Source organism: Sander lucioperca, chromosome 18 (assembly GCF_008315115.2).
Source record: "Sander lucioperca isolate FBNREF2018 chromosome 18, SLUC_FBN_1.2, whole genome shotgun sequence".
In the NCBI taxonomy this organism is placed as follows: domain Eukaryota; kingdom Metazoa; phylum Chordata; class Actinopteri; order Perciformes; family Percidae; genus Sander; species Sander lucioperca.
In genome coordinates, this window is record NC_050190.1 from 3712954 (window position 1) to 3738820 (window position 25867).

The following is a 25867-nucleotide window of genomic DNA, read 5'->3' on the forward strand; positions in this document are numbered from 1 at the left end:
AAATGTCCTGTGTCAGTTCACGTCTCTGTTACAGTATTTTTATAATCAAATCACAGGAGTTCTTGCTAAAAATGTATGTATAATACAAAAATAATCGGAAAATACGCATTTTAACTTTTAATAACCCAGTACTGTTCAGACACTAAATTGAGCCAATGTTTGAGGTTAGCTTTTGAAATGGATCGACATTCGCCCTGGTTGGTTGATTGTCTTCTTATCTCAAAAAAAGCTTCAACTCAGGAGAACACAGATGTCGCGGATGATAATTGCTGAACAACAACACATCATGTGGCTGCAGAGCATTCTAGTCGAGGGAAGATTCTGTCAAGTTGATCATGTTCTGCTAGCAGCCAGTGTGGCTTCTCTGAACTCACCTTGAGGTCTCTGTGAACAATGTGCTTCTGGTGGCAGTACTGCACCGCTGATACAATCTGTACCAGGGGAAAAAGACAAGAGTTTAGTGAAATGGCTGGCACTCTGTTCTCAGACTGTGATAAAGGATGTGGTGGTGGTGGTGGAGGAGGAGGAGGAGGAGGAGGAGGAGGAGGAGGAAGAGATGTGGTGAGAAGGGTGAGCGAACTGGCTTTCTCTGTGCATAACATGTATCGGTCTCACAGTCCAGATAACAGCCTGCACTAATTGTACAGAAAGGCTGTGAGGCTTTATCATATCAGGGCAAACAGGGGTTTGACACTTTTGAAATGTTCACTCCTTCCAGTTAAGTTTATTTTATTTATTTATTTTATTTCTCTTTGTTTTGCATCTTCAGCTCTAATTTGAATAGAGCGAGGTGTTCAGTGTGGTAAGAAAACATTACCACGACTGTAAATCTATAACATCCACACTTTGCAGCTCTGTGATAGAAATCCTTTTGCTAGCCTGAACAGATTTGGAGTACATGGTATTGCAGTACAAAGATCCACATTTGGTTGGCTCCATTTTTGCCAATATTTCCAAATCCACACTGCTGCAAAATGCTGCTGCCTTCAGAAAGAACAGGAACTGGCAAATGACACCAAACCATCTTTGAAAATGTTACAAAAAGGCACAAGTTTTGTATATATATTAACACTGTATCATGGTTGTTTATAGTCAACAAACATGAAGACTGGGATTGTCTGTAAACAGAGTATGAAGATTCTTTGAAGACAAAGTGGGAAAAAGTTCATAAAGTAGAACAGCCACAACTAAATAACATACATTTTCACAGAACAATCACTTAACATGTTTTAGCTGCATGACACGTCTTATCTGATGAAGCATACTAGCAATGTCTTTGAAAGTTAAACTCTTAATAATTAATACTTAAGGGTGAGGATGACAAAACTTAAAAACTGCGGCCATGTTCGGTCATACAACTCAAAGACAAAAAGGTTTTTGAGTTGTTTGCTTTCTTTTTGAGATTTGAAAAGATGTTGTCATGCCTCACTAACATGCAGTTCTTTGCTAACAGTGACTACCTCACAGTAAGTGTGGACAATATTTCTCAGCAACAGACATTTGTTAAGAAAGGTCTCGATTTGCAAATTTGGTGTCCTAGAAGTTTTGAACCATCTCAGAATGATGAATTATTCCTTTGATTGTTTAGTATACAAACTGCTCAAAAAGATTCCTAGAGCCCATAGTAATGTCTTCAAATTAACAAACAGTTCAAAACCAAAATAAATTGAATCGTCGTGGGAGGCGCCAAGCGCCGGACGGAGGTATGGTGCCTCTGCAAAATAGCCTCGGGAAGGAACTTGTTTTGGTGGAACAAGTACAGAAATGTATTAAGAAATGTCTTGAGAAATGTCTTGATTTGCAAATTTGGTGTCTCTAGAACTTCTTAACCTTCCTTTGAACGCAAAATAGTAAAGTTTCTTATTGTCAAACAAGACTCGATGCCTTTGCACTGTGTGTGTGAGTCATTGAGAGGTGAGCGATGGGGAAAGAAGCAGGTCTGGATGTTTCTCATCAGTCTTTAAGACAACAAGAGACATTTCTGTCCCAGAATGAGGACAGAGGACGGCGACCTGTCTGAGGTAGAGCCGGGAGAAGAGGTGTGAAACCAGAACACTGCAGGGGGAGAAAGCTGGGTACCTGTCTAAATTTAGCCCTGGCCTCTTTTTCCTTCATTCGTCCATGTGCAACCAGGTAGTCAAAGACCTCTCCTGCAGAAGAGAGAGAAACAGAAGGAATTAGAAGATGACAAAGACAGAAAGAGCAATGGATGAGAAGTCAGAGAATAACGAAACGACAGAGAGAAACAAAAAGTGACTTTCAACTTCTACGAATAAGCAGATACAAATAACTTCACAATGAACTTTTCTGGAGCAGCTGGCCGTCACCCATGTGCATGGTTCCAGGGCGTTTGTTGACCATATTGAGGACGAGCTCGGTGCTGCCTTCTCCACACTGAGCCCCTCCTGGAGGCACAAAGCTGCTGCCCATCTCTGCCCAGGCAGCAGACCCTTCCCTCGGCCCACACTTCACACTTCCAGCCAAAACGTGACTACGCTTGCTTGTGTGCTAATTAAACTTGAGTGGCTGCCGTGTGTGTGTGTGTGTGCGCGCGTGTGTGTGTCCATACCGAGGCGAAAAAAGAGGAACTAAACAAAAAACGCAACAAAAACGCCTCCCCCACTTTTCCTGAAACCTCCCACTCTCGCCGCTGACCTGCAGAGGCGGTCAGAGTGTACGTTTTGTGCACTTCAGAGCTCTAGAAAACCAACAATTCGTCGCTTCTCTCTGACTCAACTGCTAAAGACAGAATGTGGCAGCTAACACTTAGCACGTCAGAGCTAAAAGGGCACAGCGTGTACGGTTCATGGGGGTTGAAATTAGGGAAGAAAACTGGAAAGCAGGAAAGAAATTGCAGCCTTGCTTTAGAAATGAGAGTGCCGTTAAAAACACACACACACACGTAAAGAGAAAAACTAGAAACTTGGTTCATGTATGAATGGGAGTTGAAATTATGTTTAAAACATTTTCTGGCAGCATGACCTTCCTATAGAATTCAATAATGCTGAGGCAACTTCTCGAGCCATATTGCTCCACAGAGTTGCCTCAAAGATTGCCTGTTCCAATGCAATTAGCCCTGATCCTGTACCATATACTACTAACATGGCCCTGAATAGAGGTCTACTCAAACTTAAGTTTAAAAATTAAAAACCACAAACGTAGGCACAGTGGGGCTTTGAGTTACATGCTAACATCAGCATACTAAACATAAGCAGGTCTAATGTTTACCACGTTCATCTTAGTTTACAAGTTTAACACCTCTAACAAATCACTAAAACAAAGTAGAGCTGAGGCTGATGGGAATGTCTATCATCTGTATGTCTGAAACACCCTCGGACACAAGAGGGAATATTAAGTACTCATATCGGTACTCGGTATTGGCCAGTACCCAAATGTAAGTACTTGTACTTGGTCTTAAAAAAGTGGTATCGGTACATCCCTATAATTTACCTTTACAGAGTCATCCCTAAAACAGAGACCCAGTCACAGCCAGTTATGTGTTATGTGGGGCTACAGAGGAGGAGAATCTCCACCAAGTGGCCGAAGTGCGTTCATAATCTGGTCGAGGCTGAACAAGCTAACTTAATAAAAATATAGATGTTGATAAAATCAACGTTTTGGTTTCAGACATGTAGAAATCCATGGAGCTGATGGGAGTCCACCAGCAGTAGTTTCCTGCTCTGTGTTTCCAGGGGACCTATTTGTGTCTCTGCATTGACTTATGTCACCGTCTCTTTCCATGTTCCAACCTTAAGGGAGCAGCTTGAAAGTTTCACACATTTTCAGAAACTATGTTTGCTTAAGCATTACTTTATGGGTCTGTATGTTCCTCGGCAAAAGAAGAATGTGAATTCATGCTCGGTTTCAAATGCCCTTTTTCGCATTTTGTTTTTACATCAGCTTCTTTAGCTCAAAATTCAAAAGTTCAAATTTCGGGCGTATCCACACTACATGTGGATGGAAACGCACCTAGTGTTCAGTCGATACACTTCCAATTAATTGCCAAATTAGGACCAAATTACATCCTCACCAGTAAACATTATAGAAAAAAATTTGGAAACAATGGACCCTTAAAATAAAGCGTTATACTCTATATATTATTGTAAAGATGCTGATTTCATGTTTCATGTTATGGACTTAACTTCATGTCCATATGTTCTGTAAGCAACCTCAACTTAAACATCAACGGCACGAGTCATCTCTTTATGCTCAATCATACTGTAAACACCACTCAGATTTATGTTCTTCTCCATTTGTACTTTCAGGTAGAAGCAGAGTCTGAAGACTATATGCAGCTCCCAGTGTGTATGAATTATTAATGCACACATATATCACACTCTGGTGTTAATAAATCATACTTGTGACATTTGGGAGCAGCACACAGCGTACAGATTTCTATCGACTATATCTGGTCTTCTGTACACCAGCTGTGTGTGTGCATTTCTTAGTCAGACATGGTGGAGTTTAGTGTGCAGCAACAAGATCTTGACAATCGTATTTCCGTCTCACCTCCACTGGCGTACTCCATCACCAGGTAGAGCGTCCTCTCCGTCTCAATCACTTCAAAGAGCTTGACTAAATGGAGGGAGAGAGAGGAGAAGAAAGAGAGCGGAAATTAGAAATTAAATTATTTCCTAAAGATGGAGGAGATTCAGACGGAGATGGTAACCTATGTATGGGCACAAACGGCAAACATGTTTCCAAACAGGAACCTAGAGAGAAAAGAGAAAGTGAAGTTACGTGGATGTGTGGATGTGTGTGTGTGTGTGTGTGTGTGTGTGTGTGTGTGTGTGTGTGTGTGTGTGTGTGGTGATCATGTAAGAACAGCATTGAGCCGAGCTTAGCAGCACTCAATATTTACTGTACAGTACAAAAGCTGCAGTGTTCAGCTCGAAGGTATAAAAGAGGGAAGTGTGATGAGCGGCTGAGGGCTGCACTGCTAAATATAGACAAGGTGGGAATGGAAGACAATGAGGGAGAGATGGCGAGTGTTGGCTGCTGAGTGTTTACTATCACCCTGTTAATTATAATCACATTTCTGCATAGGAAAATCATGGAGCGCGGGGAAAGGAAATTAAAAGGAATTAGCGGGGAAACGCGTCTCCAAAACCAAACACATTAGGGAAGGCTTGTCTGATGTGCATGCTCTGTGTCTGTGTGTGTGTGTGTGTGTGTGTGTGTGTGTGTGTGTGTGTGTGTGTGTGTGTGTGTGTGTGTGTGTGTGTGTGTGTGTGTGTGTAATTGAGTTCATGTACAATAAGAGAAAAACAAACACTTTTTGGAGCCTTGATGAGACTTTTTGGAGGCTTGTCGCCGGTCCTTATGAACACCACTAACACTTGGCTTCATCAAAAAAAAGTAACTATTTGGATAATGAATTGAGGTTTTTTTTCTCAGGAAAAAGCAGCCAAATATTTCCTGAATCCAGCTTCTTCAATGTGAGGATTGCTGCTTCTCTTTGTTACAACTTTTGAAAGAAAATGTGCTTTAACCTACAAACTTTTACTATATTTCAACCTCACCCACAGTACTTTTTTATGTATTCATTTATTTATTTAATTCCAGATTATTTTCCGACACGTTTGCCTTTGTGGACAGTTGAACAATGACAGTGAAGGAGAAAAAAAAAAAAGAAGAAAGGTCCAGTCGCAATCAAACCATGGACGTCAACTATCTACTGTTAATTTACTGCAATTTTATTTGCTTTAAAAAGTGTCTTTTTTTGGTCTCTTTCTTTAAAAACATATTGTTCTTGCAGTCTTCTGCGATATTATTAATAACCTTAATTTATTCTTGTTGTCTTGTGCCTTAAGAAATTGGTGACAGACTTTTTTGAAAACAATTTTCTTAAATTTTCTGTACCAAACATGAAGTGAAGAGATCAAGAAACTAAATCGTCAGACTAACTGATAATGAGAAAAATCGTTACAACCCTAAACATCCCATGATGCCATTTCTCATCACTGCTGAGCTTTTTGGGTTATTGGCGTCTCGGTGCTGCAGTGGTTTGTTAGTTGGCATTTGCTCTGGCAGCCGGCAGTGTGATGCTAAAGTCTGTGCTGCTCCAGACAGCGGGCTCTCTTTGTTTAAAATCAATCAAAGCGGCTTCATTTTCTCATCGCAAAACATAAAGTAGAGAATAACCTTCCAGTTTTAGTCACATCAATTGTGTACAATGGTCCACAATATAATGTCCCAGATGATTCATCAAACATTTCAATTGTACATACTTTTTTTTTTTTTGGCATAGGCTGCAGTGTTTAAACTTTCCTCATACTTTGGATGGCTGCCATATTTACACAAACGTTCACTTTTGCCAGGAATGTTGGATTTTAAAGAATACGTCTGTGTGAACAAAAACAAAATAAAAAGGAACTAAAACTGCTCAAACAGCAGCACTTATAAGTTAAAGCAAGCTGATGAAATCCATGCTGGCAGCATGTTGATCTTCACTTTTGGCACAACAATATTTTTTAATGTCTGAACTTCCACGTGTGGAACTTCTAAACTAGTCCACCACACATTTCTCCTAGATTACTTATATCTAAGTCTTCATATTTAATCATAACTAAGTCTCTAAACTCATGTGAAAGAATGCGGTTAGTGCTAATATACTGCGTTTATGCAGTGTATGACGCACTTACCTATATTGGGATGATTCAAAATCTTCATTATTCTAACTTCTCTGAAGAGCTGAAATGGAAGAGAGAAAAAGAAAGGTTATAGTTCACTCTGTGGGTTTCAGGATTCAAGATTTTATTGACATTTCAACTTAGTTAATAGGAATATTTTTTTGATTTGGTGAGCTCAGAACAGCACATACAGTAACTGACAAATACAAATGAGTGGTAAACTGAATTCAACCCCTCTGTATTAAAAACCATGATATTAAAAACGAGAAATAAGGAGGAGAGCGCTGACAGTGTTTACACTAAAGTTATTAAAATGTCTGTCCATCTTGAGGTGTAGTTGTCCCTCTTTACAGTTTGAGCACACAAACAGAATTTTGGGGACTATTTTCAGTGTGTCAAACTGTACCAATATACCACAGCATTAAGGGAAAAAAGCATATAACAAATATCTATAAAAATGTATTTATATAGCGCTTTCCACAGATAAAAATCACAAAGTGCTTTACATAAAGCATACATTATGATAGATATTAAAACACAAAATTTAAATCACAAAGTAATACGAAAAAAATCATAATAAAGTGCAGACAGGTCAACGCCTGTTTAAAAAAGTAGGTCTTTAACTGATTTTTGAAAGAGTGAGCAGAACCAGTAGATCGTGTTGGAGGATGCAGAGCGCTCCAAGGCTCGGTCACCCCGGGTCCTAAGACGGGTGCCAGGAACAGTTAGCAAATCTGACATGTTAGACCTTAGAGGGCGCGCTGTCACATAAGGTTCCAGTAGGTCGGCCACATATGCAGGTGACTCACCCCTAATTTCCCCCGGGAGCGTCTGCGCTGCGTTCCTGGCGCATGGGGTGCCCCGTGAGCAATCGCGGCCATTCAAGTCATTGTTTGATATTTCACCATGCACGCCGCGTCCCAGAAGTGTGCGTGAAGCAGCGCTCCGCTAAAGCTACGCGCCAGGTCTATTTTCACATGAGCCGTTTCAACAGCTGGACGGGAAGTGAAAAAACGAGACTACCCAGTCAGTTTACCAAACGACAACCCCCCCCACTATAGTTTATGTTTCCTCTACAACACCACGGACGACGAGAGATCAATCTTGGAGGTTGAAAAACCTGATATGACATCACTGATCTTTTTTATTTTTTATAAAAGGACAACACCAGAAAAGAGAAGGTATGGAGTTTAATTACAGGAGTGATTGGAATGGAAGGTAGATACTAGCTTAATAAACACGTGATTGTTCTGTAAAGTAGCCTATAGAGACAATAAAATCTGCGAGTTGGGCAGCAAGACGGTCCGCTTCGGAGACGCTCCCGGTGTGGTATGGTGCGTGGCGGAGGACGGAACAAAAGGGGAAGGCAGCGCAGGCGCGCCCAAGCGGAGAATTGGTGTTACCGTGCAAAGCTCTGTGTGTTAAAGTGAGAATCTTAAAGTGAAACCGATATCTGACAGGTAGCCAGTGGAGAGACTTGAGAACATGGTTTGTGTGACATTGCTGGTGACAAGGAAACCCGTAATCAGGGAAAAATTTGGACCAAAAAAAATCTGACAGGACAGCTAGGTGAGAGAGGGGGAAGACATGCAGGAAATCGTCACAGGTCGGATTCGAACCCTGGACCTCGGCGTCGAGGCATAAACCTCTCAGTATACGTGCGCCTGCTCTACCCACTGAGCCAACCTGGCCACAACACTGCTGTTTTTAACAAGAGATCATGAGTTCAGAAACCCAAACACTGGTGCTTGTGCTGTGCCAACATCAACACATTGCACAAGGAAATGTGATCGTTTTGTCAGCGTCGAAACACAATCGCAACAGGATTCCGTGCAGCAGCAGAGTCGGTTTGATCCGGCCTGAGAGGATCTGAATGAAGCTAAACATGCACCATCACATCTCCCGCCTCTGCACTAATAACAAGACACTCAGTCAACACACGCTCTCTTCCCCCATCAGCACTCAGAGTGACCAGACAAGCAGATTTGTAACGGCCCAAAGTGCTTTTTAGTCTTCCGTTGTACGAGGCACAAAAAGGAACTGAGTGCTATTTATTATTGATCCGCTGTTAACTACACCTCGCCCTCTTCCCTTCCATAAAAATATAAAAAGGCATCAATGTTTGAGGCAGGAGTAGCCACAGTGTGGGCAAGTCGTGAGGCTGCGCAGCCAGAAAACACACACTAAAATACTCCCACCAAACCAACAAATACATACAGCAGAACATGTATTTCTCAAAGTGTTCAAATTATTAATTTTGTTTGAAAAACATTCAAATTGTTCCATTAATTAAAACACCCAAGACCATTGTTAAAGCTTTAACCACCAAATGACTGACATTTGTACTTGCTTACAAGATTAATTATTAAAAATTGTTCAATGGAAATGTTTCAGCAGCACTATAATCTTTTTATATACATTTATGTGCATACCTTTCTACAAACTTATTACACATTTACATTTAACTATTATTGTAACCCTGCCTACCAACCACAATATTCAATTTTATTTTTAATTCTAATCCTACATTTAGCTGATTTCTATACATATTTTGTAAGAACATTGTTGGAGGGAGCCTGAGATCTAAGAATTTCTTCGCCAAGGACTGCTTCACTGTAACTGCTGTGCATATAGTCTATATCGACGACGATTCATTTAGGGAATTGTTTCGGTGCCGACGAAGGATCCACCGGATGTCCGTTACCTTCCTCTTTCTTTGTGTTGATATTCTAAACACCGGTGGATTTCTGAGGACTATGGTTAACTGCTCCTCAGATCTCTGCAGGGTAAATCCAGACAACTAGCTAGACTATCTGTCCAATCTGAGTTTTCTGTTGCACAACTAAAACTACTTTTGAACGTTCACATGTTCCACCAAAACATGTTCCTTCCCGAGGCTATTTTGTAGAGGCACCGTGGCTCTGTCCAAAAATCACCCAAAGCTGGAGCGTCCCGATAGGTGACTGCTATGGTTTAGTTCACAAACTGAGCCAGGACGAGTCTGGCTGCTACGAGGAGGAGTAGGAGAAGAAAAAGAAGAGCCTAAGGTCTCTCCTCACTGTCATTACACTCTGCCTGTAATACCGATCTGCACATCATTATACTGAAAATACTCTGTAATACTGTAGCACTGTGTGAGCGCTAAGAGGAATAAATCTCATCTGGTTTTCTGTGGTTGCAAAAGGAAGAGGAACTTTATTTTTGCTGATTAGTAGCGAGAACAGATCTGTTTTGGGTATTTAGGTTGTCAGTCTGAGACTAGCATATTAATACTTTCTGTTACTGACAGTCTGTAATGTCCTGCAGAGCAAAAACAGTCCTTTTGACACCTGGGTAGGTTTAAAGAACCAACATGTACATGGAAATACTTTGTCAGGTATGTTAACAGAATTAGTGGAAAAAACACGCAATGATTCACCACATAATGGACGTAACAAGGTAAACCTGCTGGTGATCCAGTCATACCACCGCGATGATGCAATCAAGCGGTCCCGATTACACAATCGCTCTTGTGATCCAGACAAAGCACCTTCAGGACAAATGACACACAGTTTGAGTGTGAAATCACACCTTTCAGTCGCCTTGTTTCAGTCCAAACAATAGGGGAAAACTGCATTTTCCTGTTTAGGTAACTTAGCTCGTAAACAAAAATCCTGCGCATTTTGATCATTTACTGCATGTTTCTGGTAAACTTTCATCACACCAGGTCAGAGAGTTAAAAGCGAGTCACAACAAATGAGGTTACAGCAACATCAGCTAGGAACGATGGAGAGACTTCTGAGTGCCGTTATTTGGTCTCTCTAACGCGCCAATGTTATTGTTCCCATCTGGACACACAAATGAACCTGAGGGAATAAACACTCTGGTTCAAATCAACTGCTCCAATCACACTGAGATCAGGAGACTTTACAGAAAACCGGTTGGTCTCAGACTTCTAAAGTTACGAGGCCACAGATGAAGAGGTGGCTGCTTGGGATCGGCCTGCGGACAAACTTTAGCAACAAGTTAGGAGTTAGAAATCTTTCTTGCCAGGTAGGCCTGTGACAACTATTACATAACTGTCTAATCGCATTTTTTTGACATCATCGCCAATTCTTTATTTAACCGCAATTCATCGCTAAGATTAGCTAAGGTCCTAAGGGGTATCACTGTTGATGGTAATTGTCAGTTTTATGTTTATTTAAGTTTACTTAAAAAAAAAAAATGTTTTATGATAATAAAACAGAAGAACAAAGAGGCGTAGTTTACTTCATATGCCGTGTACCTGTGATATTACAATATCTGGGTCACGTAACAGTTATATAACCAAAAGATGTATTCTGGGATTCATTCAAAACTGTAATTTGTTATGAATATCATATGAATATGAAGCCATGTCTACTGGTTACTTCTCATCCCTGGGTGTATTACTATTTCAGTCGCAGTTCAATTAAAAACTAAATGTACGCGACTGTATAATTTGAATCATTTTTAGAGGCCTGAAAAAGTCGAAATTTTCAGTATTTCACAAGAAAATACTGAAAATGTTGTTAGTGGCCACCTTAAAGCAGTCAAACTGTATAAAATCTGGAGATATATATAAAATAGTAAGTAAGAATCTGATGAGTTTTCAGTAACAGCCATTTCGATACCCCAGTAGTGTTAAAGTCAGTGCTTAAAAAACTGTTGAGAGGTTCAATACAGACAGCAAGTATTTGTTGTTTTTCCACATGATAAACGCTGTTATTTTTTAATAAAACGTTTTTAAAAAGTTCCTTTACAAATCTACTGTATTCTGTTCTGACACACCGTGGCATCCTTGCCTCCAAGTTGAGAAATGGTGCGATAAATAAAATCGAAAGGCTTTAAATAACTGCTCTGAAACCACAAAAGCTCAGCCCAGGGAACAGAGGTTGTTTACATTTAATCAAGACCTCCAAGTGTCACACTCGCTCCCTGACCTTTGACCTGGACAGGTTGAATTAGGAAGAGAGAGGAGGGGAAGAAGAAGAACAGAATGGGAGCTGAGAGCAGTTTGCCAGGAGCCAGTGACAGATGTGAACATCGACTCAGCTCCTCCAAACTATTAAGAACAGAGGCTGAAAATAAACATTTAGGCTTCAGAGACGATATCCCCCGCTATCAGCCTCTCGCCAATTCTTCCAGTTACATAAGAGGTCAGGACGCAGCAGCGGAGGCTCTGATGCAAGCACTGGCTCAGAGGAAAGAGGAGAGCAGAGCAAAATAAACACCGGATCATATCCCTCTAAACTCTGCCTGAACGCTTGAGCTACATACCCTTAAAATCTAATCCATGTCAGGATTTCCTTTAACTCTGAATATTAAACTCAACCAAAAAAAAGAAAAAGAAGGAACACAGAAAGTGAGCCTATAAATGGAAACATGTGACAGGAATGGAAACATTTAAAGTGCCAATCATGAAAAACTATACTAAAAAAAATCTCTTTTTTCAAGTGTGTTCCAGTTCCTTAAAATAAACATGAAAAGAAATCTCAGTCCCTGGCGAGCAGCTGAAAGATAACCCGACAAATTCCTAAAAGTTTTTTGTTCCTAGACTGTGACAAAGCAGTTACCTAAAAACAACAAGGACGGCAGACAAAAGCCTGGCCGCTTTGTGTTTTCCGTGAACAGCGGCGTCATGACTCAGTGTTTTTCTGTCAGCGTCGTGTCACAGCCAACGCCAAAGGGCCCGGGCCTCTGAGGATACAAAGGCCAGAATCAATGGAGCTTTGGAAAAACTGATGGAAAACCACTAGCCGATCGCTGAGAGGGACGGGGGAGAGGAGAGCCTGGGCCGACGGGTGAGCGGCTGAACGTCAACACCTAACACAGCGCTCGCAGCAGCAGCCGCTGCCGCCACGCTCTGCCCCCGTCCCCTTATCTCTGTCTGATGGGCACGAAAGCCTCCAGAGCTGCAGAGTCGATATCGCTCTGACTTCCCCGAAACCACTTCCAGGCCGAGAGACAGAGCCAAAATCGACAGCGGCACAGATCAAAACAACCACACGCACACACGCACATCTCCATGAGTGACAAAAAAAAAAAGAAAAAAGAAAAAGAGGAACAGAGTTATGGGCAGCTCGTTCTCAGCTCACTGACTTCAACTGTCAGGTCTAACTGCTTTTCACGGCGTAAAAACAAACTAAAAAAACAATCCCATTCAGTTTCTCTTGAACGGTTAATATGGTAAACAGTTTCCAGCAAACGGTGTTTAAATGAGACAAATCTAAATCTTGGAAACATTTTAAAAGTGGAAAAAATACTTCAATTTAAATTAAAAAAAAATCCTGAATTGGCGAAACAGAATTGAAGTACTTTACTTAATTACAATTTGGAGGTACATTTTATGCTACCAGTACATCTTAGAGGGATATGTTGTACTGTTTTACTACATTTATTTAACAACTTCAGTTACTTTAGAAAATCAGATTATTAATACAACATATTAGGGCTGCGCAATTAATTGCAAATGTATCAAAATCGCAATATGGACTAGTGCAATATCCAAATTGCAGGTGGGGCGCAATATTTGCACATTTGCTCCAATATCGTGAATCATATTGCAATATCAGTCAAAGTAATCGCAATTAGATATTTTCCTCATATCGTGCAGCCCTAAAACATATACATCAACTGATCAATTATGAGGTATTATAGATTAAGCTACCCAGCAGTATATAAAATAATTAAAATTAGCCCCACCTTTACCAGCTGCAACACAATTATAATCCAATAATGTAATATGTATTATTCTGAAAAAGGTGAGTTCTTTTACTTTAGGTACTTTAAGTATATTTTGATGCTAATAGTTTTGTACTTTTACTCAATATTAATAATAATAATAATAATAATAATAATAATAATAATAATTATTATTATTATTTGGAGTGCAGGACTTTTACTTGTAACAGAGTATTTCTACACTGTGGTATTGCTACTTTTACTTAAACCTGGCTCAACGAGGGTTACGGTGTTACCAAGCGGGTAAAAGCCAACTCCAGATTCACTCTCGTTTTGGAACGAGCTCAGCGTTTCGCCTTCCTATATTTGCGTTTTTTCAGTGCTGTAGCCGCCTTTTCCGTAGCTTCCTCTTGGATGCGTGCTTACGATCTGGCACCTGGTCGCTAGGTTTTTCTAGAGGTTGACGCCCAGAAACTTCCCGAACAAACCAAAATGAAAACAAAAGAGGATCCTGCCTGAGGGGAGTTAAAGTACTTTTTCCACCACTGACCGAGATAAACTTCTTTTACGGCCTCAGGTCAGATTTTAAAAGGAGCTTCACAGTCCAAAGTCATCTCCTCCACTGCAAAAGCATCGCACTTAAATAATAAACGCTCTTAACTTTATATGGAGAACACATGCTCAGTCCCAGCATGCCCTGCTTCCCATTTACACAATTAATACTCAATCTGTTGTGCTTCATGAATTTATAAATGAATTCTGCCACAGAGTGAGAGTACAACGTGACAGCAGAGAGAGAAGGGGGGTAAATTACCTTCTGAAGGCTGTTTGGGTTCAGCTGTGTCTTGTCTATTATCTTAATTGCCACCTGGGGAGAGAGAGAAACACAAAATCACAAGTGAGTTAAATAAGACGTAACAGCAGAAGTGTGAAAAAGGGGAAGTGGAATATGAAAAATCAATCAAATAGCAAAGAGACAACCACACAGAGAGGGGAACTGAATTTATCTTTATCATTTAAAAGACCTTACAGACAATCTGAGAGAGCAATAAGACCCTTTCAACTTCCTCCTTGAGGAAAAAAAAATATAAAAATGTCCTGCCAAATAATTAACAACAGAATCGGAAGGGGATTGAGGGGAAAAGGGCACCAACATTTCGTTAAAATGTCGTACAACGTTAAGGAGAAGCTTGCTCTTTCTGTTCATCAATTATGGAAAAATCTGAATGCTCAGCAGCAGCGACTCAACCCTGAAAGCATCCATTACTGCCAACAAGGTTTGGAGCCATGACTCTGTCAGTATATGGAGCTGGTAGGGCTGAGAGGTAACTGATAGTAGCGCCTAGACCGAGTTTCTATAAAATCTTTTACTTTACTTACGGAAAAAATCTAAGTTTTGAAATGTTTAATGCCGTCCAAACACAAGCAGATGTTTGGGCTTCATTCTGAATTGCATATGGAGCTGTCTGATCAAAGAAGAATACACAGTACTACAGATCTCACTGGGAATTAAATGCCAGATTTTGACAGTTTTCTCACTTCAAAATTCAAAAGTACAGAGATTTGGGTTGAAATAAAAACTGGATATCTGCCCAGCAGTGCTATTCCCCACCAAAATCATCGGTAGAGCTCAGAGGGAGTGTAAAACCTGCAGTAAAACTTCAGACTTCTCGTCTGAAAAGAGCTGCAAACTGATAAAACAATTCAATTGTTTTTACTTTCAATGAATAGTTTACATAGTTCTAATGTAGTGTGTAGAGGTTTAACTAAAGGTAGTTCAACTTATTTACTTAGAGGACACAGAATCTCAAAACTCGGTAAACCTTAATAAACCAGGTCAAATTTAATGGCAATACCGACGTAAAATATGTGTAAATCCAACTGTTGGTGCCGACACTCCGGCTCACAAAGCACATATAGTAGACACGGGAGAGGCTGCGTGTAATTTAAAAACGGAGAAATCCGGCCGATATTTACCTGAATCTTGATCGCTAGATGTCACTGAGTACTGTCGATAGGAAAAGAAACGACCAAAATCGGTGCTAGCAAACTGGAGTTGCTGCAGCTAATGGCCAGAGCTCCCAGTTAGCTAAAATGCCAGTTGTGGGGGCATATTCTAAAGAGTGCCTGTGTGCCTCTTAACAGACACAAAATGCAATTAAAATTTCTGTGCAACATGAACAGGGCCCTTAAGGTAGTTACACACCAACCAGACGGCCGACCGTCGGCAGAAAAGCCAGTCGGACTGATCAGTCGGGTCCCCGAGGTCCAAAAAGTGCCTCAGAACACACCAAAGAGACGCCGACTTAAGCGTACGCTCTGCGCGTGCGCGAAACGTAATACGTCTCCATACCAGCAGGCAGCGCTGCTCTGTATTATTTCCATTAACAGTCTGATTGTTTCCCAAAAAATGAAAACCGGCAGCTGCTTGGACGAACGCGTCACGTGGTTCTTTTTTCTCCGGAAATTCACAGCCAGACTGTCATGGCGGCTTGTTCAGAATATGATCTCATATTGTACTAAAATAGTTCACCGAAACGTGTTTCTGAAAACAGAGAAATAGGCCATGCAGTTGCTGAATCTGTCTTCATTTCAGATCAACAAAGGTCAGTTTAAAAGATTTTCGTCAGATTTTGAGAGGCTCATCCGCTCGCCATTTCCGGGTGAGTCCCGACTGCCCTGTCTCCGACTGAACATGTCGGGTCGGCCAAAATGAATGCCGACGGTTCCTCGGACGGACGACGGCACGGAACACACCAAACAGACTCGAGTCACCGACCTCGCCAGACGGTCCGACGGCCAATAATCGGCTCTGTGTGTCAGCACCCTTACGTGACAACAAGATGCGTTTTCAACTCAGACATTGTGAAGAAACGGTTTAAATTCAAAGGTTGTACTGCCACCTACCTCTTTTTCCATCGGTCGCTTCACCGAAGCTGCAGCAACTCCAGTTTGCTAGCACCTATTTTTTTTCCTATCGACCGTACTCGGTCACATCTAGCGATCAAGATTCAGTTAAAAATCGGCCGGATTTCTCCTTTAAGTATTGTTTTATAGTATTAATCTTATCTTGCATACGTTTTTACTTTATTTCTCTACTTGTTTATTTGCATTTGTTACAGAAATGTACAGTTTGGTTACAGAAAAAAAAAAACTTAATTTGTTGCATTTCTATTTAAATTATACATTTTTATCTTTTCATCCTACAAGGACTCGGACGGAAAGATTATACAGATCTCATGTCTACTCTGTGTGCATTTTAATTGACCTACTTTCTTTCTGGGACTCCAAAACCACAAGAATATTCTTATTTACCAATATTTCTAAGGTTGCTGTTAAAATTCAGCAGCTTATCAAAGGTGTCCTAAGTGAAGTTTCTCAGAATAAGAGTGTCAAAGTTGATCAGCTAAAACGGGACTTCACTGTGTATAAAATCAGCGATTGTGTCCGTCTCACCTCTCTGCCGGTGAGGATGTGTCGGGCCAGTTTGACTTTGGCGAAGTTGCCCTTGCCGATGGTTTTGAGCAGCCGGTAGTTGCCGACGTGGGGCTGCTGCGGCTCCTCGGAGGTGCGGGATCGGACGCCGGTCCGGGCCGAGCGTGTGCTGATCTCCTGACGTCCATTACTGTGAGACGTGTGCTGTGGGGGGAAGAAAAGTGCTAGTGTTATTGAATGGTACATACTGTGACTCATGTTGAACCAGTGTGACGTATCCACTTAGACTCTGCAGAAAATAAACTTGATATTTATAGTTCTGCATCCAGACAAGGAAAGCTTTTCTTCCACCGGCCACAGACGGCTAATAAAATCCGTGTTTTCTAGGCAGTTTCACCATTTCATCAACCGAATATCAGAGCCTCAAAACTAGAGGAAGATATTACACTGCTCCTTTTCTAATCCTTCAGTCACTGTATGGTATTTGTGATGTTTTAAAAAGGGTGATAAGTATGTCATCTGGCTAATACTTGACAATTAGTTGATTAATGTTGAATCACTTCATCAATGAAATGTCAGAAAATAGTTCCCAGAGTACTCAGTGACGTCTTTAAAATGCTTGTTCTGCCAAAACAACAGTTCAAAACCCAAAGCTATTCAGTTTAGCATCATATAAGACCACAAAAAGCACTAAATCCTCACATTTACAGGACTGGAAGCGAGCGATTTTCCACATTATTTTCTTTAAAAAAAAAACAACAACTTCAAACAATGAATCTATTATCAAAATTGTCGCAGATTAATCTTCTGTCAATCAACCAATTGTTTCAGTTCTAAAAATGGATCATTTAAGATGCAAACGGCCGAATGAACACTCAAGTTGCACTGCTAACATTTCTACGAACTTAAATCATAATGAAGACAAACTGATTATCAGTTTAGGAACATGTTCTGCTTCTTGTGAGTGTTGCTTAGATTTTTTAGATGTATTTATTTGTAGGATAACCCCTTGAGATGAATCATCTCATTTTCGAGGGGGTCCTTAAAACAATTAAACAGTAAATACAAAACAAAATACATTCACAAATACATACATCACTCCCAAGCATAACTGCTCCAACAACAACTGATCCCCCTCCCGCATATACATACAAATAAAAACACAGTAAATTTGCATACATCCCAAATATTATGCCATTTTAGTAGATGCACAAACAGGAGCTGTAATATGTCAAGTTAGAAACAAGAGCAGGTTATTTGTAAATAATTAAAGACAGATGCCTACCCTACCCAGAATGCACTGAGAAGACTTGTCCTGTCACTGGCTCCCACATATTAATATACTAAGTTTATTTAATATAGCACCTTTTACAGACAAAGTCACAAAGTGCTTCACATGATAAACATTTGTAAAAATACAGCAAAAACCACAGGAAAAGGATTGAAAGACCAATGGAAATCATTTAAAAGGATTAAAACCCAAAGTTACAAACATGAGTCAAAAGCAAATTTAAACAAGCGTGTCTTCAGCTGCTTTTTAAAAGCTTCAACAGAGACTGCAGACTGTAGAACGTAAGACAATATGAAGGGCGTTCCACAGGTTTGGAGCCACCGCTTCAAAGGAACGGTCACCTTTAGTTTTTAAGCGAGTGCGTGGGACCACCAGTAGTCCCTGGTTAGAAGACCTGAGGGACCTGTTAGTAGTGTACGGATGGAGCAGGTCCGAGATATAAACAGGTGCCTGACCATGCAAAGCTTTATAAGTCAGAACAAGAACTTTAAATTGGATCCTGAACTTGATTGGAAGCCAATGTAAGGAGTATAAAATTGGAGTGATGTGCGACATCCTGCTGGACCTGGTCCACAGCCTTGCAGCAGATTTCTGGACCAGTTGTAGACTAAATAAAAGGTCACGTTCACACACAAGTAACTGACAACTTAACTGAAATAAATGTGACCAGGTTATCATTATCTCAGACAGTTTCTTGCTCTTCCTCATTTCGTGTCCTGTAGGTAAGCTACCGTAACAAAAGCTATCATGCGTTTCTTTTCTTCTCCGTTTGTCCACATGCATTAGATTTTGTTGTAGAATCATGTGTGTTTTTAAATGTTGTTCCACTGCATTTTTGCCTAATGTAAAGCACATTTAAGCACCACTATGTTTGAAAGGTGATACAATAATTAACTTCAAAACTACAAAATTAACTTTAACATGATCTGGTTAGCAGCTACAGTCAACGTCATATCCTGTGGTGCAGAATGTCTGAAAACAGGATGTGCAGCAGAGCATAAAGCAACACGTGTTTCAAAAAGGTTAATGAAAAGTTAAAAAACAGGTACAATCCTAAACAGAAGTCTGGTTCAAATACTGTAACACACTACTGTTCTGATTTAACACATGTCAATTGTTCAGCAGAGTGGTTAAACCGCCCAGATCTTAATCCATCTGGTCTCAATATCAGTTAGTAGTTGACAGTTTAAACAATATTTAGACAGTTTAAGTTTGAGGCTGTAAAAAGACGTAAAAGAAATATATTGAGAGGTAAAATGGATAACAGAAACTTCTACAACACACTAAATGTTCAGAAACCCCAGTGCACTCTGGTTTGCGTCTGTAATCAAAGATGAACTGCTCGGTGCGGGTACTGGGATTTGGTGGTGCATAGCTCTGACAGCAGCACCACCAATGGAGGGATTGATTTTTTTTTTTTTTTTTGGGTGCTGTGTTCAAAAGCACTCTCTCACACCCCTCTGTGTCCGATAGATACTCGGTGCTGCCTCAGTATCGACTGTCCGAGCGATGCCTCATTGACAGTACCGGTGCCCTCTGCCCATCCCCGACCTAACTGACCCCATTCACCCCGGAGACAATGAAAAGGACAATGATAAAGGTGGGGGAACGAATAACAAGAGTTTAGACTTTCATGCAAACCCAGACTCTCATATAAAGCACATAGGGACAGAGGTCCAACATGAGAAGCAAGAAACATTATCTCTACTTTATGGTTTCACTTCACAGGGCATCAATCCAATTAAATATATAGTTAGATAACTAATTCTATAAAGATAGTTTGCAGATATTACAGCTAAAATAACTCTTGTTTTACAGATACCACAGAATATAAAGTTCCCACTAGGTAGGACATGATCACAATAAACTTTTAAAAATCTCTATGTGAATTGTTTTACAGCTAACAAAGTATAAGATGTAAACAACAAGGTCACTTTAAACTCTCTCCTAAGCAGCACACACACTTTAAGTCACTAAAAGAATATTTTAGTTTAAAATACCACAGACACGCCACAAAAAAACACCTGTAGGACACAGTTTTTCCCCCCAAATTCCAACATTTCATCTGCTAATCGTAAAAGACACAGAAAAATCTAAAGTTTTTCAAAAACAAAAACATGCATTTCCATTTTTCCAGTTAACTTCCTGTAAGAAAAAAAAAGAAGAAAATGTGATCCTTTGTTTTTCAGTAGTTACTCACAAGGCTGCGGTGTCTCCTGGCTGCCTGGGCGCCCGTCATGTTTCAACAGGAAAGCACTGATGATGCCCATAGAGATACCCACCACACCAGACTTTCCCAACTCAGAGAGCAGATAACCACAGAGAGACAAGAGAGCAAGACGGCAGCACTGATCCCAGTCAGCCTGCTACTGGTAGACACCCCGAAACCGGAAGCCAGGACAGCGTCCTTTCAGATTAAAAGCATTTGGTCAGCTGCTTTCAGTGTCGGGAGTCTCTTTTTAAACCGACTATTTTGCTCCGGTACAGTGTAATGCTGACATTTCCAGCGCCTTTAATTCTTCATTTTCCATTTTAATTTAACTGTTGATAATTATCTCGATTAGTCAATATAAAACATCAGAAAACACTAAAGAATGGCCATCAAAATAACCTAGAGCACAAGGTGACGTCAGTCCAACACTCAAAAATATTAACTTTACTAATTGTAAATTAAATATAAGAATAAAACCCCAGAAGAGGCACATTCTGACATTAAGAGAACCTGATCCATCAAATGTTTTTGCCATTTTTTTTGAAAAATAAAAATAAAATAAAAAAAAAAAAACTTAAAAGATTAATCATTTATCAAACTAATTGACAGTAAATGTTCTTATGATCAACTGATAAATGAATTGTTATTTCTTCAGTTTCAATTAGGGTTGCAAAATTCCGGGAATATTCAAGGGGGAAACTTTCCATGGGAATTAACAGGAATTGATGGGAGTTCATACGAATGAAATGGAAATATAGGGGTCATTTAACAGACATAATCCATTAGTATGCCAAATAAATCCATTCATTGGTCAAATACATACAATGTGAAGTGTGCCATGTGGCGAGTTATCTAGCTAGCAACCTAAATAATGGGGAAAGGCAGTTTGAAAATTTGAGCCGACAATGTGGTCTGTGTGCAACTCAGGGTTTAAAGTGAACAACTTGTTTATAAAAGAAACATTTTAGAATGAGGACAGAATGGAAATAGTTGAATTAAAACTCCTCAATTAGCATGCTCAACCAAGCAACATCCCACATGCTAACAGCTGTTGACAAGTTATAAACTGTGTATTTTGTTTAGGCTACTATGTGCTATTAGGTACTATGTTTAGTCCTATGGCTCAGAGTGCACGCATGCTTTCAAATGATCTGTACATGGTGGAAGAGTGTGCTGCTAAGTGCTGTGCTGTTACAATTCAACGGGCATACTTTTAACCAAAACATGCCATAAGACCTAGTATCGCTTTTATGTGCATCATCACCCCACCCACCCCCCCACCAAAAAAAAAATAAATAAAAAAAAATTCCCCAAGCATAACATCCCTTGAAAAAAAATGTCCCGACCCTTTGTAACCCTAGTTTCAATTATTGCTTCTGCTTGTTTGCGAGCGAGTCTTTCTCCGGCTACTGAGGCTTCACATGTGCAGCTATTGAAATGGTCTACTTTCCCTACAGGGATCAATAACATTTCCCCACATCTTATCATCCTCAGTGCTCGTTTGTGCAGGATAAGTCATATCTCCGGCTGACTCTCTGCTGCTACCGTGATGAATCATGTGATACTGATGATCACATGTAGACGTTATGTGGCTGCGGTTACACAGGTCGGATGTTGGGAGAAATAAAAGGAATGTATGGAAAGGATACAACAAAATGGAGATACGTGGAGTATGAATTTATATAACCCACTGAATTCATGCCAAACAGAAAAAAAGCAACAAAAAAAAGACTAAGTATGGATTTACAGAGAAAGTACAAAGCAGCTATTGAAATAGTAGATTACGTTTCAAGTGAAGTAAATTTGCATCTTACAGGTAGATTAAGATAATAATTATGTATGTACAGAGGCTCACATTTCCTTATTTCCGACCAAAAGAGTTAATGTTCTGTAGCACTGAAAGAATTAGTCCATCGACAGCAACTACACTAATGGCCAACAATTTTGATGACCACTTAGTCGTGTAGGGCATTTATCAAGATAAAATGTCAACATCTTCTGGTTTCAGCATCTCAATTGTAAAGATTTGCTGCTTGTCTCACTTTTTTTAGTTGTAAATTTCGTTTTTGGGCAAAATTTGAAAAATCCGGTCGGGACAAAAAAACATTCCACGCCTTGGACTCTGGAAACTTGAAATGAGCATTTACCACTATGTTCTGACACCTTGTAGCTTAAACAGTTAAATATATCAACAACAAAAAATAAGCAACACAATCAATTGTTGAGTTACCCTGCACGGCAGCTGGATTCTCCAATTATCACAAGATCACACGATAAAGAATCGCGGGATTACATATCACACAAAAACCTATCTTGTCAGGCTCCAACCTAATGCGTTTGTGTCTCAACTACCAGCTTACCGCACCAATCAGTGTCCGGCAAGGAGCTCGTGGCAGCTACGGGCGCGGGACACTTGAAGACATCACTTTGGATGTTGAAACGTGATGGTAGATCATTACTAGGTTTCCTCTCTTTCCTCCAGTTCCAACTTCTCAAATGTGAGGATTCTCTATGTTTAATGTCGTCATTATTTGAATATCATCAAGGTTTTGGACAGAAGATCTCGCCCTTAATTTTGAACAACTGTACTACTTCTCCATAGTCAGATATCAGACAGTTTAAATATCTGGCACATGTTGTGCGTAAGAGCCCCCCTGCTCCATTTTTCTTAAATGTTTTATGTCGTTAATGTAACTGTTTTTTATGATGTTAGTCAGAAAGTCATGATAATAACAGTCAGTTGCTGCTCTACCGTAGGGCTGGGCAATAATTCAATATGATAATTTATCATCTTTCAATGGAATCATATCGTGATGAAATCATATCTCAAGATATCGTGATATACAATTACCTTGTCTAAATTGATCACAACAAGCACACACTCAATTTTCTCAGTGATTTATTTTTTCTCTATAAATTTCACTTGGAACGGTTTACCACATTATTGATGATTATTTATCTAAAATCTCATCTTGAAAAATATTTTGTGAAAGATTTGGTTTGGTCAGGAATATCGTGATATCTGATTTTCTGCATATCGCCCAGCCCTACTCTACCGCGGCCTCCATCAGTTTGTTTGTGTTATTGTGTGACTTTGGTGAATTCGGACTAACCCTTTAAAACACCAAAGTCACACAATAGCACGAAGAAACTAACCGACGGAGCCAGTGGTACAGCAGCAACTCCTGTGTTCTGCGAGGGGAAATACAGTTTTTATCAAAGGAGTCTCGTGGCTTTAAAGAGAGCATGGATGGCTATACCTTCCTAAGTTCCTCGTTGGAAAGGGCTGCCTGATGGCAAAGTAAAGCAGAAAAATGTATAGCATACACTTTATATATTTAGGTGGGCCTTTTTAGGTGTCTAAAATGCTATTAGCTGCTGCCCCCATCCACAGTAGAGGTGTTGAAATGAATCAAATAATCGATGCATCCAATCGTGGACATGGACGATGCTGCATCGATAATCGATTATTTCTGTTTACAATTTAATGTAGGCCTAACAACATTTCTGTTTACATATTCTGTTATGTTTTGCACATTCAGGAAGTGCCATGTGCTCAGTGCTGTAGTTTTATGTATCCAATTTATTTAGTATTAGAGCACTGCAGAATGTTTGGTTTTTGAAGCTTGAAAAGCTATGAATTAAATATCCTATATGGCTTTAATAGAAAAATGTATTTGACGCATCGTGATATCGAATCGAAGACATGATAATCGTAATCGAAAGATCAGTGAAGATTCACACCTCTAGTCCACAGCAGGACATTGCTTAGCTTCCGTGTACTCCTGCCTGCTTCTCCAAACTGGGGCTAACACACTGACTTAGGCCTGGGTGATATGAAGAAAATCAAATATCACGATATTTTTGACTAAATACCTCAATATCGATACCACGATATTGTAGTGTTGACTAATGGTGCTTTCACAAAATATTTACACAATAAGATTTGTGATAAATAATCATCAGTAATGTGGATATAATGACTAAGTGGGTAAAGACAAATAATAGAACAGTTACAACAGTCTGGTAAGTTCAGAAAATGACATCACTTTACTGTAATGTAGCCTTTAAAACCAGGAAAAGACACCACTTATGCCATATTACGATATCCAGAATCTAAGACAATATCTAGTCTCATATCACGATATCGATATATTGCCCAGCTCTACACTGACTATGGGTCAGTACCCACTTTTAAAAATCCAAGCTATCCCTTTAATAGATTTCTATTTTATACTTTTTAATTTCTGTAGGTTTAAAAAGCTGGAAAATAATAATACAGAAATAGTTGTATGACTACAACAATGCAACAATTATTGTCACGATTATCACAAGTGGGAGATTAGTTTAATTTTTACAATCCTGACCGGAAGCTACATTGTCGCTGCCTTGACAACGCTGTTTCGACAGGAGATTCTGTTGGTCACGAGGAGGCGGGACTAAAGTGGTCCATATTTGGAAGCTGAGCGGTTGAAACCTTTGAGTGACAGCGGGGAGAACCAATAGCGAGCCTGAACAGAAAACTACTGTTGCCTGCCAGAACCCAGCAGGCAAAGTACCGTAGTTTTGTTCGTGGTTGGGCCTAAATATCCCGACTACATCCTAATTACCTTCAGTTACATTATAACTTAGCACAAAAACATAATTTACATGTAAATAAATACCAACATGGACGTTGGGTAAAATTAAAGGGCCTTTTTACTTGGAGGATATGCTTGTTTACGATTTGCTAACTAAGTGTGAAACAATTCATCCAGTCCAATAATGCAACATAATCAGCCTCAATTTCAGTAAAACATCCACCTCCTTCTAGAACATTTAGATAGATTTTACAGCGATTAATTACAGTACAGCTAACCCAATAAACAACAATTTTTACTCACACTTTCTGTCACCTTCTCGTTGACCGTAGGCAAAGGAGTTTTTGTTGACATGTTTGTATTCGTCCTTTCTTTCGCCAGTAACGTCTGAAGTCCAAAAATCCACCGACACCCCCTTCAGTCTGACAGCCGAGAAAAAGAGATTATTGCTTTGCAGCTCTGCTCTCCGGGGGGAAACAGTCTCAGCATGGATCGTGACAATTTTCAAACCAAACCGGACGTGTTAGAGCAGAGCACCTGAACTGTTGGGGACTGAAATAAAAAAATGCCTGCAATAATCTTATGTTCACTTATTTGCATGGCGCGTACATACCCGTTCACGGCCTGCGTTCAACTCAAATCAGTGTCCGTCTGTCCGTTTGTGTTTGAGTCAGTGAAGCTAACTAAACTAACGTTAAGGCGCTGTCGGTCGCCACTTCCAAAAAAAAAAAAACCTACCCCAGGCTTTTTCTTTTTTCACAAAAACAACTGTTTAAAAAGAAGCCATGGCGTCGAGTGTCACCAGCCGATGTTTCTTAGAGGGATTTAGAAGGTTTTGGTGGCTGAAATACTCGCCGTCGACTCGGTTTCTTCCATCTCCGACGGCCCAAAGTGAAGCTGGTCTGTCCGTTTTAGGTGGGACCAAAATGGCTACTCAGCGGCTGGGCTGGATTAGGCTGCTTTCACGGACCCCTCCCCGGCTCCGACGTCAGAACGTTATCATGAGCAGTCAAACAACCTGTTATTTTTTTTCTTC

General features: G+C 40.1%; 1 protein-coding gene across 26 annotated transcripts in view; it reads right to left on the reverse strand.

Annotated features, from left to right (window-relative positions):
* mark3a (MAP/microtubule affinity-regulating kinase 3a) overlaps nucleotides 1-25779 on the reverse strand; it is a 56256-nt gene extending 30477 nt beyond the window's left edge. For 12 of the 26 annotated variants that reach the window (XM_031280387.2, XM_035994517.1, XM_031280384.2 and 9 more), the window contains exons 1-7: nucleotides 25135-25778; nucleotides 16770-16952; nucleotides 14128-14181; nucleotides 6645-6693; nucleotides 4510-4575; nucleotides 2080-2150; nucleotides 375-431 (exon numbers count right to left, since the gene is read on the reverse strand). In XM_031280387.2, the coding sequence (XP_031136247.1) occupies nucleotides 375-431; nucleotides 2080-2150; nucleotides 4510-4575; nucleotides 6645-6693; nucleotides 14128-14181; nucleotides 16770-16952; nucleotides 25135-25185 (531 nt within the window). In that variant the 5' untranslated portion in view covers nucleotides 25186-25778. Of the gene's footprint in view, nucleotides 1-374; nucleotides 432-2079; nucleotides 2151-4509; nucleotides 4576-6644; nucleotides 6694-14127; nucleotides 14182-16769; nucleotides 16953-20239; nucleotides 20445-25134 lie in introns of those variants that run through there. The other 14 variants (XR_004101713.2, XR_004101712.2, XM_031280380.2 and 11 more) reach the window with 4 other exon arrangements.
* Between the last annotated feature and the right edge of the window lie 88 nt (nucleotides 25780-25867).